Raw genomic sequence first — 14,693 nt, 5'->3', positions numbered from 1 at the left:
CAAAGTACAATAGAACTTAAGGTGATTAATAAGTGGTTCTGTGCACAGTTGATACCCAGATTCTTTAAGTTCTTTAATTTTCATTAACATAAAATTTCAGATTAATGTCAGTAATGGGGAGTATGAAACAGTGTCACTTGAATTTACTTGATGTGAACTTTGTATAAACATAGAATGAATAATTGCATCTTAAACTTTTTACCATTGGTACCCTTTAAAAATTCTTGAATTCCTGCGAGTGGACACTTTTTCCTGGATAGAAATACCTTCGTTTTATTTACATTGTATGTAGGAACAATACCCTGGATTCCGTTGATAACTGAATATTCAATGACAGGTCCATTAAGTAACATACATTTTAAAATCCAGAGTATGGTTACTGCGTTTAAGATTTTGAATGGAAAAATCTTCATTTTGACCTTGTTTGCTTCTCTAGAAATCTTCTATGCCTGAAAATATAGTGATTAAGGAGGCGTTTTTGGAAAAAACAAAATGGTGGGCAGATGCCAAAGAAAACTTACCTAGGAGTGGTTCGTGACTGGGGGTAGCAACAGTGCTGTGGTTTTGCCTTGTGGCTTCTAGCTCCCATATTTCATATGGATTTAGTAGATTCAACTCCTTATTTGACATCTGGAAAGACAGAACAGTTAAGTAGTAAGGTTCCTACTTGACTGAAGTACTTCACAGTTATCAGACAGGGGCCTTGGGCAGCGCGGCCCCTGGCGGGCTGCACTGACTGAGCACTCTGTGCCTAAGCACCCCACGTGCATCATCCCATTTCACTTAAAAAATGTTGTGAGGGAGCTGTTTTACAGGTCAGGAATCTGAGGCCTAAAGAGGCTAATATTCGTGCCCAAAGTGTTAGAGCCATACATAATTCTACCCTGTCTTCCTGACTCCAACGCACACATTCTTCAAAACCATAACTGAGCATCTATACTACAAGAAAATTTTGAGATGGGAAAGTTCTTGACCACAGTGCTCTGAGTCAGTTATTTGTTTTTAAAAAATGACGACAAAACTATATCCCATATGATACCACAAAGGGAAATAGTGCTTTGGAGTGGAGAATGGATTAAACTAGAGGTTTTGACCAGAAAGTTATCATACTGTTACAGAGTTACAGGCCAAACAATCTAATGTACAATGTAGTGTATCAAAATAGAAAGTCATCTATAATAATAAAAGGGTAATATGCTAATTAGACTGGATGTCTTCTGGACGTCATTCCGGATGTCCTTCCTGACCGAGCGGCCTGAGGGAAGCCAGCCAGGGTCCCGGGGGCCAGAGGGGAGCTGGTGCCAGCAGCTGAGGGAAGGAAGGCCTAATCCTGCATGAATTTTCATGCATTGGGCCTCTAGTTTACCTATATTGTCTTAAGTTGAAGTACTTTATATCTACAGAACGCCTATATAATGTACACTACTTGGTGATTTTTGTTACAATGATTTAACCTCTATGTTTCTAACAATGACTTAACCTCTGTTTCTGGCACAAAATGGGTACCCAATAAACATTTGCTAAATGTATAAAATTAAAAAATACTAGCCCAAAAGACTTATATTTTATGTAAAAATACATTTGCAAGTTCCCTTTTGCCCTTGGTCAGATTTAATTTCTCTTTTCTATTATATTTGTATACCACTTGGTTTATAGACGTCCTTTAGAGCCTTTTATTGTCGGAGCTACATTAGAATTATGCTCTATGTGAGTTTTCCAGATATTAGCACTACGTTTAGTCACTTTTGTATATGCAGCAATGCACTTCAAATAGCTAGTATTTATGGAATTGAATTAAATAGTGTGTTATTCTTGTCTTGTAGCTTATATTAAACTTTGTTACAGACCAAAAGATGTCCATTTAATTCGCTGAATTGGAACAACAGCAGTAATAACAGCTACCCTTTATTGAGCACATGCTGTGTATCAAACATTGTTAAGCTTTTGCTTGTTTTCATATTTAATCACTTAATTCATATACCACCATTATTATCCCAGTTTTACAAAAGAGGAAATCAAGGCACAGAGTTTAAAAAACCGACCTGGGGTTATGCAGCAGTAAGTGTCCGAGTCACAACTTTGGACCCAGATCATATGGTTCCAGCAACTTCCCTCTTAACCACTATTCTACATGGCCTATTAAACCACGGACTAGCTAGAAAAGGGTTCATTTATTTCTTAAGAAGGTTTCCTTTCTCAGGGGAAATAATCAACAAAGGGCAAATTTTATTGTTCATTTATTTCATAAATATTATCACTTACGTATGTACTTACATTCCTGCAGTATATAGTGTGAGTATCTTTCATTAAATCTGTTGGACTTGAATCACCAAAGGATGAAGAAGACTGTAACCTTTAAAAAGTGATACATAAAACATTTTCTGTACTTATGTATTCTTAAAAGGAAATTTTCTCCTCTGAATATATCACAATCTGATAAAAATATACAGTGAAGGAACATGAGACAGAGTATCATGACAGTTTTCACAATAGACCAACTTGTTGCGTGCCAGATTTGTTTTTGACTATGGAGAGCTGAAAACACTCCATAGTAAATAGAAACATAAAACGATGAGGTAAAAGCCCATAAGTAAATCATGTTACTTATCTTAATATAGCATGTCACAAAGTAATAGAATAATATAACACTCTTAGTTTAAAACAGGCATTCACATCAAAACTCAGTTCCTTATCAAGATAACCAAGCAGCAGAATTGAAAGTAAAGATTTCCTAACATTTTGCAACCTTTAAGTAGAAAATGTGTGATATTTTTACTATAATACGTCATCCTCAGGAATGATAGACACATGGTAAAAATATAATCATACATGTTGATAATCCCTTCAACGAGACTTAAATGTGTAAAATTGACAGTAACATATACTATTAAATGCTCAATTATGTGAAACACATAATAGCATAAACATAACTGCATGTGTCCCCAAGATGGCAGTTGACAAGAAATTACAGAGGGAGAAATTAATGCAGAAATGGAATGAAATCGGTCTAAAAACAGAAGAAAAGGCCAGTGGCCTGTCCTGGGGATTTTTCACAGGACAGTCAATGTAAAGAGCTGGCTTCTCGTTCTGTGGTTCATGGCTTTCAATCACCACCTGCTCACTTGGCTTTGGCTCCCCGTCCCCCTATACCAGGTTAATCTTTTAAAGCATGGCTTTCTTCAAGTTAGTCCACTGGGTAGAAATCTGCTACTGAAGTCCCTCCCTGCTTGACTTCACCTTAAACTCCCCATTGATCTCAGCAACCCAATTCCTCTCTCAATGACGTCTCCTAATGGTTCCCTGAAACCACCATGCTTTCTCCCACCCACCTCTACACAATGGCTGAGGTGCCTCCATACATAAATGCCTTCCCCACTGCATCCTGGCCATTCTAATGGTACCCAACTGTCCATGTTTGGCTTAATTTCCACTCCTCTTAAAATGCCCATCCAGCCCTAGCTGGTTTGGCTCAGTGGATAGAGCATCAGCCTGCAGACTGAAGGGTCCCAGGTTCGATTCTGGTCAAGGGCACATGCCCGGGTTGCGGGCTCAATCCTCAGTAGGGGGTATGCAGGAGGCAGCCAATCAATGATTCTCTCTCATGATTGATATTCTCTCTCCCTCCCTCCTTCCCTCCCTCCCTCCCTCTCTCCCTCCCTCCCTGAAAAAAAATATTTTTTTAAAAGCCCTTCTAGCATGTATGGTCAAATGATTTTCAACAAGGGTCTTAAGACCATTCAGTGGGAGAAAGCACAGTCTTTTTAACAAATGGTGCTGGGAAAACTGGGATATCCACTTGCTAAAGAAGGAAGTTGGGCTATTACTTTACACCATATACCAAAATTAACTCAAAATGGATCAAAGACCCAAATGTAAGACCTAGAACTATAAAACTGTCAGCAAACAGCATAGAGAAGAGGCTTCATGACATTGGATTTGGCAAAAATTTATTGGATATGATACCAAAAGCACACGTTACAAAAGAGATATAGTAGAAATTTTTCAAAATTGAAAACTTCTGTGCATCAAGGACACTATCAATGAGACTGAAAAGGCACCCCAGAGATGGAGGGAAAATATTTAAAAATCACATCTGCTAAGTGGCTAATATCCAGAATAAAGAACTCCTACAACTCAATAATAATAACAACAAAATAACACAATTGAAAAAATGGGCAAGGGACCTAAATTGACATTTCTCCAAAAATATATACAAATGGCAGATAAGCATATGAAAAGATTCAAAACATCACTAATCATAGGGACAGATATCACAAATGAAGCTCTGGACTTATAAAACCACAATGAGATACCACTTCACACCCATTTGGATGACTATTATAAAAAACACACAACAGAAAATAACAAGCATTGGTGAGAAATTGGAACCCTTGTGCAGTTGGTGGAGAATGTAAAATGGTGAAACTGCTATGGAAAACATAATAGCAGTTCCTCAAAAAGCTAAATAGAATTACCAAATGACCTAGCAATTCTGCTTCTAGGTATACCCCAAAGAACTGAAAGCAAGAACTAGAACTTACATTTGTACACCCACATTCACAGCATCATTACTCACAGTAGCCACAAGGTGGAAGCACCCAGGTATCCATCAAGACATGACAAATGTCTTACCAGTAATTTTTTTTCAATTTAAACTACTTTTAATTTAAAAAATTAAAAATACAAACTGTACAAAAAGAAAATAAAAAGCAAAAATTTCTCTCTTCTACTTTTCCCATCCCACAAAACCTAGTCCCATTATGGGAGGTAAGAAATTCTGAATTGTCTGAACAAATTACTTGCATTGTTATACATCATCCAGTTATAAGTTCCTTCTCAATAATTTCAAAATCTTAAATACCTGGAAACCAGGAAGATTTTCCATAATTCATTTAGCAGCAAAATCTGAATTGATCTGAACTCAGCAAAATCTGACCTGACTGGTATGAAGCTATTTTCTTTTTTTATCCCACTCTGTCTTACTACATGTATTTACAAAACCTCACTCCATAAATGTATTTTTAAGCTTTATTATGGAAAATTTCACACAGATATAAAAGTAGATAATATAATGAAATCTCATATACCCACCAAACAGCTTCAATTATGATTTTTTCCCAATCTTGTTTAATGTATATACCCCAATATCTCATCTCCCCTGTCCTCCCTGACCATTTAATTTATAAATACTTCATTGCAGAAATAATGATTTAATTGATTATGGGGTGCTACCCATGATATTCTCTGGAGGTATTACACATAACTCTTTAAAAACTGATTTCCAAGACACTATCTAAAATCTAAAGAAATTCTGAGTTCAAAACCTATATACTGCCTCCAGAGTTTTAGATGGGCAATTATGGGCCTATATAAACACCTTTCTTTTGCCTTATATACATGGGTTATTATACACACTACCCTTTTGTTCTGTTCTTCTTTTTTTCTATTAACCATGTATTTTAAACAACTTTCCATATTAGCGTATATAGAGCTACCTAATTTTCAACAGTTGCGGAATACTCCATTGTATGAATATTCCATAACAAGTTATGGCTATGACAAATATTTAAATATTTAAAATACTACTGTAAAATAAAAAACATGCAGCAATGAATAGTCTTGTTCATAGATCTTTGCAAGGCTGTATAAGGCTATTTGCTCCCGGGGCAGAACTGCCGAGTCTAGGATTACATACACTTACGTTTCAGATAGGTGTAGTCAAGTTGCCTTCCACAGCAGCTGGACTAATATATCCCCACAGACAGTTTAAGAGCGACTGTTTTCTCACACTCTCACCAATATTGATTATCAAACATTCAAATCTTTGACAACGTTCTAAATGAAAATAGGCATTTCTTCTAGTTTGTACATATATGTTTTTAACTGTGAGTGGGGTTGAGCAATTTTTAGTTTCTTGGCCATTTGTATTTTTTTCTACTCATGTCCACTGTCCAACATTTTTTATTATTGAACTAGTCTTAAAAATTGGCTAATAACTTTATTCTTTATGCTATATATAAAGTTTAATACAGATTAAGGTTATTATATAGTTATATAAAATACTAGAGGCCCAGTGCATGATTGAATCATGCACGTGTAGGGTCCCCTACACGCTTTTGCTTTCGATCGCGGGGGAGCTGGGTGCCTGTCCGCTGGTGCACCAGGCCTTTCAGAAGCCTCTGGCGCGGCGAAGGCTTCTGAAAGGCCTGGTGCCTGAGCAGACAGGCACCCAGCTCCCACGCTTTTGCTTTCTATAACAGGGGAGCTGGGTATCTGTCCGCTGGTGCACCAGGCCTTTCAGAAGCCTCCGGCACGGCGAAGGCTTCTGAAAGGCCTGGTGCCTGAGTGGACAGGCACCCAGCTCCCACACTTTCACTTTCAATTGCGGGGGAGCTGGGTGCCTGTCCGCTGGTGCCTGAGCGGACAGGCACCCAGCTCCCATGCTTTTGCTTTCGATTGCAGGGGAGCTGGGTATCTGTCCGCTGGTGCCTGAGCGGACAGGCACCCAGCTCCCCCGCTTTTGATGGTCCAGGGTGGGACATGAGCTCGCTGCCCCAGAGGCCCCTTCTGTGCCGCAGCACAGCCATGGCACAGACGCTGAGCTCGAGCTGCCGCTGGCGACGCTCCCGCTCAGCGTCCCGCCGGCCCAATCAGCCACCCCGAGTCCCGCCCCCCCCCGCGCCTCCTGGCCAATCACGGGCATAGCGAAGGTACCGTCAATTTGCATACTTGTCTATTATTAGGTAGGATATTATACAGAGAGTTTAATAATTTTATACTATAAACTCTTCATATATTAAAATGATTAGTGTATTTTGTCATATGAAATACACACATATGTGCAGTTTATAATTTATCTTTTAACTTTGTTAAAATAGTTACAGTTGTGCCTAAGTTTTGAGTTTTTATATAATTTGTCATATTTTTTCTTCATGAATTCTGGATGTACGATGATCCAAACTAAGATTGTAAAATTTATACCTGTGCTTAAAAATACTTTTATTGGTTTACTTTAAACTCTTTGATTTATTTGGAATTCATATTAGTATAAAGAATAAAAATGGGGTCTAGCTTTCTTTGTTTTCCCTAATGGTTTTAGAGTTATTATAATGACCTTAACAGTTTAATCTATTTCCCCTTACTGATTAAAATGCCACTTTTACCATATAATAAATTTCCATATGTGTTTGAATCTTTTCTCAAATCTATTTTTTCATTAATTTATTTCCTAAAATCTATTTTTTTATTAATCAATGTTTTTGTGACTATAGCTTTATAATATACTAGAGGTCCGGTGCACAAAATTCGTGCACAGGTGCAGTCCCTAGGCCTGGCTGGCAATCCAAGCGTGAGTGTCTGCCATGGAAGGGCAGGTCCCAGCTGACCTCTGGGCCCTGGGCAGCACCTGGGCCACTGGCCCCCCGCGCACCCCCTCCGCCTGAGTCATTGGACCCCGCCTGGCCTGGCTCCCTCAGCACCTAGGAGCTGGGCAGTGACCCCGCCCCCCACTGCTGCCACTGGTCACCATCTGCAGGGTGATCGGCAGGGCGATTGGGTCCCCACTCGTACCCGCCTTGGCCTGGCGCCGCCCACTCACCTGCTCCACCATCCCACCATGGTCCCGCTCTTGTCGGGGCCCATCAGGGCTGGCAGCGCCTCCACTGCTGCCCACTGCCAGCGCCACGTCGCCGACGCCAGCCATGTTCTGCGCCGCCCCCTGGTGGTCAACGCATGTCATAGCGAGTGGCTGAACATGTCATAGCAAGTGGTCAAACTCCTGGTCGAACTCCCATTCAAGGGACAATTTGCCTATTAGGCTTTTATTATATCCTACCTAATAATAGACAAATATGCAAATTGACCATACCTCCGACACACCAACAAGCCACGCCCACCATCCAATCAGAGCGAGTATGCAAATTAACCCAAACCAAGATGGCTACAGCCACAGAGAGCAAGGTTTCCTAGGTAACAGAGGAAGCCAAGCTTTCCACCTGCCCTTGCCAGGCCTAAGCCTCCACTCAAGCTACAAAGTTTCAATTATAGAAAGTAAACAAATTCAAACAAATGGTGGCAGGATGGAGCTTGAGAGAGCAGGCCAGGGTTGCCGCCGGCAACAGGGGAAGCAAAGCTTTCTGCACACCCTGGCCGGGCCCACCCGCTTAAAGCAACAAAGTTTCAATTATAGAAGGTGAATTAACTGCCACAGAAATGGCTGCCGGCCCGCGGAGGGAACAGCAGGCTTGGCTCCGCTCCAGGCTACAAAGTTTCAACTGTAGAAGGAAAATAAATTCCATATACCAGGGCCTCCTCTTGGGTCGCCAGGGGGCGTGGCCAGCCTGCAAACCACCACAGGCCCCTCGCTCAGGCTGCCCCATGCCTCAAGGGAACCCCCACCTGATCCGGGACACCCTTCAGGGCAAACCAGCTGGCCCCCACCCCTGTACCAGGCCTCTATCCTATCTAATAAAAGAGTAATATGCAGATTGATCATCACTGCAACACACAATATAGCTGCCCCCATGTGGTCAAAGATCCTGCCCCCATGTGGACACAAGATGACCACCACAAGATGGCCAGCAGGAGAGGGCAGTTGGGAGGCACCCAGCCTGCAAGGGAGGGCAGTTGAGAAGGACCAGGCCTGCAAGGGAGGGCAGTTGGAGGTGATCAACCCTGCAGGAGAGGGCAGTTAGGGGTGACCAGGCTGGCAGAGGAGGGAAGTTGGGGGCAAAGAGGCTGGCAGCAGAGTGGTTAGGGGGTGATCAGGCTGGCAGGCAGAAGTGGTTAGGGGCAATCAGGAAGGCAGGCAGGCAAGCAGTTGGGAGCCAGCAGTCCTGGATTGTGAGAGGGATGTCCCATATTGGAGCGGGTACAGGCTGGGCTGAGGGACAACCCCGCTTCATGCACGAATTTCGTGCACCGGGCCTCTAGTAGGATTATAATATCTGATCGTTTTAGTCTCAATCAATTTTGTTTTTTTTAGAATTTTGCTGGATATTCTAATATAGTTACTACCATTTGTTGGATTCTAAAAAAACATTTTGACTGGATTCACATTGAATTCATAGGTTAATTCAGGAAACACTGACATCCTTACAATACTGAGTCTTCCCATTAAAAAACAACTTATATCTGGAAAGTTATTCAAGTCATCTGCATTTTAACTTTTTTTTTCCATAAAGTTCTAGATACTTCTTGTAAAATTTATATCTAAATACCTTTTTATCTGTTTTGTTGCTACCGTAAGGGTGATCTTCTCTTCCGTTACATTGTTGAATTGATTACTGTTTGCGTAGAGGAAACATTGATTTTGGAATATTGGTTTTATAAGCATGGTAACTTTACTTGTAACATCTGCAAAAGATGAAACATTACCTTTGTAAGTCCAGAGCTTCATTTGCAATATCTGTGCCGATACTGCCAGCACCAAGCACTGTGCCCGTGCACAGTCCAGGCACACCGACACAGGACTCTAAACAACAAAAGGGAAATTCAATTGAGGACTTTAAAAAAGTATGTATCTTTGGTTGATATATTTCTTTCAAATATTTCTATTTTTAAAAAAAACAGTCTAGCCGCATCTTAAATTGTTAGAAACATTCATGCTTGCATTACCAACATAATTCATGATGGTTTAAGATGTTTATTCAAAAGTGTGTATGAATCAAATGTGTAGAGTTGCTGACCTGTAGCCTTTGAGTACAGACAGTTCCCACCTACTTTAATACTAAAGGGAGAGCAATTCTAGTTTATTTTTAGTATTTCCTAATATTTTTATTTATGCAAGGGATATATTATGTAATTCCTGTGGTGAAAAACGGATACAAGCAAAAACTTCCCCTTCAAGCTTTTTATTAATGTGCCCAACAGATACTTTGAGTGCCACGAAGAACAAGGAACTGTGCTAGCTGCCAGGGAGAGAGGATGGATAAAACACCATTCCTGCTCTCAGAGAACTCAGTCTGTGGTCAGCCAGCTGAGGGAACAACGAACTACAATACAACCTAAGATTATAACGGAGGTGTGACCAAAGTACTGTGCGAATTCTGAGAATAACTGAACCCACAGAAGTCTTTTCAACTTCGCCTTGAAAGTTTTCCCTCTCCAAGACAGGAAAAGATGGTAACAACAGTAACAGTCTGGGTAATACGTTTCCATCATCTAAAACTAAGCTTACCTCCCAATGATTGAGAGCTGTAAGGAGGTGACGATGCTCCTCCGGTCTCGCTGTGTCCCCTAGAATTTAGAAACACCAGCAGTGACGTCTTCTTTAGACTGGGACACCCACCCAATTCATTGCCAGTAAAATTGTGCTTTTCTACCATTTTTAAGGAAGTTGTTAGAGTAACTGTATTTAATTTTTTTATGCATGCATATTGTTAATATTACCACCAGAGATCAAGGTACTAATGCGCTAAGTACCAAATGCCCTATTACCCTATAAAGTACATGTTGTCATAGTTACAAACTGTCAGTTCATATATTAATGATAAGAAGTCAAGGGTTATTGGAACAAGTAACCAGATACTGCTGGAAGAGCTTCTGCGGCTTTTAAATAAAGCTAAATATTATAAATAAGGAAATAGGTTTGATGAAACATAGTAGCAATTTAAAAAAAAGTATAGAAAAAGAATAAACTTAGAACAGGGCCATGCTTAGCATATTGCGCAAATGAGGAAAAGCTGGCTCTTCCTTCAGGCTGATGGCATAGACCAGGACTTGGCAAGCAGTGCTTGGGCTGGATTGCTGCTCATCCCTCCACCAAGTGCTCTGCACAGCCACCTGTGGTACCCCAGGCTTAGAAGATGTTCATGCAAAATGATGTGGAGGACAACTTCTTACAGTGATATACAGTTTAAAGTCACATCCATATCACTTAGTGATGGGATAAGACACAGTCATGGAGGGTAGGAAGGAGAAGTTTGAATAAAGAACTTCACTATCATATTTTATACTACGCAAAAAGGGATATATTTTATAAGGGCAAACTTTCAACTTATCCTGAGAACTAATGCCAATAGACAGTGAGTGAATTAATATACACTGAGTGGCCAGATTACTATGATCTCTGAACACATAATAATCTGGCCACTCAGTGTATATCCTATATAATAAAAGGCTAATATGCAAATTGTCCCTTCGACCAGGAGTTCGACCAGCAGGCAGGCCGGCCAACCGCCCATGTCCCCTCCCCCTGGCCAGACTGGCTGGACTCCACCCATCCCCACCCATGCACGAATTCATGCACCGGGCCTCTATGCTGAGTGGCCAGATTATTATGCGTTCAGAGATCATAATAATCTGGCCACTCAGTGTATATCTCAGTTGTAATATAAAGCCAGAGGGTCAGACAGTTTTAATGAGTTAGCAAGATGAGAAGAGGAAAGCAAAGATATTCATTTGAAATTAATAAAAGGTCTTACCAACATAAAAAAATTACTTACAAAATTAAAGTGTTGACAGACACAATATATTCCAGTTCTTTGGTCCAAGGATTTGTGAAACTAAACCACTGACTTTTTAAAGTTACAAAAGAGCCATCTTTTGCTCTGAATTTGTATGAATCTGTAAATATTTTCTCTTTACTCTGTAGAACTTAACAAGAAAAGATCATAATTAGTATAACGGTCTACCACTATATAAATCAAACTTTTGAGGATTAATTCAAGTTTTGGATTTCACAGGAATGAGAAATTAAGAGTTGAAGCTGCAATTAAAAAGTACCCAAACCTTACCCCATTCAATGCATACCTGCTTTGTGCTTGTTAGTCAAATTACTACGGTCATCTTGATGAAAATATTCATAACAAGAAGTTCCCAGAAGTTCCTGAGGCAGATATCCTAAAATTGCTGTTGCCCTGGTTTTAAAATAAAAAAGAAACTTAGAATTGGTGAACCAATTCCCTTCCAGAATCCTGAGAGTCCATACATGGTCAGGACAGTAGGGAAGTGGACTCGGGGATGAGTAACTCAGGGGCATCACTAACCCAGACCAGAGCTGCAAAACAGAACGGACACCCAGGCAGGAGTCTACTCCAGAGGACACCCAACCAATGCACTGCCAGTAAAATTGTGGCCAGAGACCCATGCCCAGTTTCTGCGCCACCGGCTAAGAAATATTCCAAGTTTACATTCCGGCTTGAACAAATTTACTGATAATATCCATATTGTTATTTAATTTAAACTTTATTTCCTGTTTTGAAGCCTTAAAAGAAAAAGTCCCAACAGTTCTAAGCCACATTTTAATAGCCTTAAATATCCCATTGAACTAGTCATTAAAGGCATATAAATGTTACCTTTGGTCCACATAGACAAATTTCCCATTCACTGCAAAACGGGTTATAAATTCAGTTGGTTTCACTTTAACCTCGCCACTGTTCTGTGGGACAGTATATGGATATAATCTCCCAATGGCAACAAGGCAGGTGAAATTGCTGTCTTCCTTATTGTCTGTTTCTTCTTCCATTCCAATAATACTTGTAGGCCAGCTTCTCAAGTAACCCGTGCAGTGGACAGTGCAGAATTTCCTATGATCTAGTTCAAAAGTTTTTTTAAAAGAGCATTTGTCAATTATATCTCAATAAAACTGGGGGGGGGGAGCATTTGAATCATTATGAATTCTTATATTTCTTACATTGACATGAGTTATAATGTGCCATGAAATATTCAAATACGTATTTCATTGAAATCATCTATTGTGTTTAACCACTTTATTCTTAATGGGTTATTTTCCCTCAGGAACTAAACTATAAATACTATATCAAAAAGTAAGCAGACTGCTTTAATTTAGGTTTAAACAGATCTATATTTATTTCTAAGTCAATTTTTAAAAATACTGTAATTTACATCTGTTAGAAAAAGTTAAACTTCATGCTCTCTTGCCCTTAGCCACAAAGATACTGTTTTCAGCTTATTAAAATTTTGATATAATTTATATTCCTAAGTTTAAAGGATAATTATGTATACATTCTTAAATTTCTTAGGTTAGTACTTATAATGGTTATACTAGATTACAGACAAAATTTGGAGACCACTTGGAGAAATTTATAATAAAAGGTATTATAAAAATAAAATTTGACTCAAATTTCACTTTCAGAAAAAAGTCCCAAGCTTAACTCACAGGAAACGTTTGTCAAACAGGTCCAACTAGAAAAATAAAAAACTGAAGATAATCCATATGCTCAAGTATCAGGAAATGCTTAAGAAAACAATGAAATGCAACACAGGCATAAAAGGCAGGCAGTCTACAGAGTATGGCAATCCACAAAAAAGTGACTTAAAGATTAAAAAGAAGAGAGAGCGGGACGTCCGGCTTGTGAGTGGGGACCTCCATGTCGCGTGCGACTAACGAGCAATTTAAAAATGGGTGATGTTGAGAAGGGCAAGAAGATTTTTGTTCAGAAGTGTGCCCAGTGCCATACTGTGGAAAAGGGAGGCAAGCAGAAGACTTGGCCAAATCTCCATCGTCTCTTTGGGCGAAAGACAGGTCAGGCCCCTGGATTTTCTTACACGATACCAACAAGAACAAAGGTATCATCTGGGGTGAGGCTACACTGATGGAGTATTTGGAGAATCCCAAGAAGTACATCCCTGGAACAAAAATGATCTTCACTGGCATTAAGAAGAGTGCAGAAAGGGCAGACTTGATAGCCTATCTCAAAAAAGCTACTAATGAGTAATAGTTGGCCACTGCCTTATTTATTACAAATGTCTCATGATTTTTTTTTTATGTGTACCATATTTAAATGGATCTCATACACCAGAATTCAGATCGTGAATGGCTAATAGAGCATTTCTTTCGGGCAGTCCTGATTTAAATAAGATTGGCTTGTGGTTAAATGAATATGGTCAGCTTTTTGAGCTTTGATGATAATTTTGGTTCAGCAAGCACTGTCACTGTCCTCCCTTCTAAAAATATGGTTGGACTTGATTCCTAGTGTTCAACTTTTCACAGAGGTGGTGAGTGCCATCTCAGAACCTGTAGGAGACTGGCTTATATTTAGATTTATATGACTGGTTGTATTAATACGTTTAAATTCTGAGGAAATCCCTTCACTATCTCTTAGACCTGCAAGACTTGCTTGTGTTTCAAGTTGTGTTCATTAGCCTGTTGAAAGGAAGGGCTGCAGATAAGCTGGCAGTGACCATTTTATCTTTTTTGGTCCCAACTATGCCAATTTAATAAAATTCCCTGTATCTAAACTGTTGCCTTTTACCTGAATGAAAGCATTTTAGTGTGGTGTCTGTATAATATCAAATAAAGAGTATTTAACACTTCAAAAAAAATTAAAAAGAAGACAAAAAGGGCTGGTAAAAATTACTTCAACCGTTTGTGGTAACATTTAGAAAAGACCAGGACAGTCACTGTTTTAAATCGGCACTATTGGATAAGACTGTTACTACAACAGTTCTTTAAAAAAACATGTTTTTAAATAGAAAATCATATAAGCTGTCTTATAAAATAGCAACTAATAGTAACGGCAAAGATTTATAGCACACTTGATGTGCTACGCTCTGTTTTAAGTGCTTTAAATGTATAATTCATTTAATCGTCTTAATAGTCCTGCGAGGTGTTCTAATGTTATCCTCACTGTGTTAGGAAACAGAGAGTTAACAAGGTCACAGTAGGAAGGGTGGAGCCAAGGTTTACATCCATACAGGCTGGCTCCAGAGCGCCCTTTCTGAGCCATGAA

General features: G+C 39.6%; 1 protein-coding gene and 1 pseudogene across 3 annotated transcripts in view; one reads left to right on the top strand and one right to left on the bottom strand.

The window, feature by feature from the left end:
* BMAL2 (basic helix-loop-helix ARNT like 2) overlaps positions 1 to 14,693 on the bottom strand; it is a 77,326-nt gene that overhangs the window by 5,898 nt on the left and 56,735 nt on the right. Inside the window, exons 8-14 of one of the 2 annotated variants that reach the window (XM_079774638.1) lie at positions 12,297 to 12,534; positions 11,752 to 11,858; positions 11,445 to 11,595; positions 10,178 to 10,236; positions 9,219 to 9,354; positions 2,275 to 2,353; positions 522 to 630 (exon numbers count right to left, since the gene is read on the bottom strand). In XM_079774638.1, coding sequence (XP_079630764.1) covers positions 522 to 630; positions 2,275 to 2,353; positions 9,219 to 9,354; positions 10,178 to 10,236; positions 11,445 to 11,595; positions 11,752 to 11,858; positions 12,297 to 12,534 — 879 coding nt within the window. Of the gene's footprint in view, positions 1 to 521; positions 631 to 2,274; positions 2,354 to 9,218; positions 9,355 to 9,375; positions 9,473 to 10,177; positions 10,237 to 11,444; positions 11,596 to 11,751; positions 11,859 to 12,296; positions 12,535 to 14,693 lie in introns of both variants that reach the window. The other variant, XM_079774639.1, reaches the window with a different exon arrangement.
* Positions 12,561 to 13,789, top strand: LOC307101583 (cytochrome c-like; annotated as a pseudogene). Its single transcript has one exon. The product of its transcript is annotated as a cytochrome c-like (transcript).

The sequence above is a fragment of the Cnephaeus nilssonii genome (genome assembly GCF_951640355.1).
Source record: "Cnephaeus nilssonii genome assembly, chromosome: 6".
NCBI classification, from domain to species: Eukaryota; Metazoa; Chordata; class Mammalia; order Chiroptera; family Vespertilionidae; genus Cnephaeus; species Cnephaeus nilssonii.
This window is presented reverse-complemented; position numbering and strand designations above follow the sequence as displayed.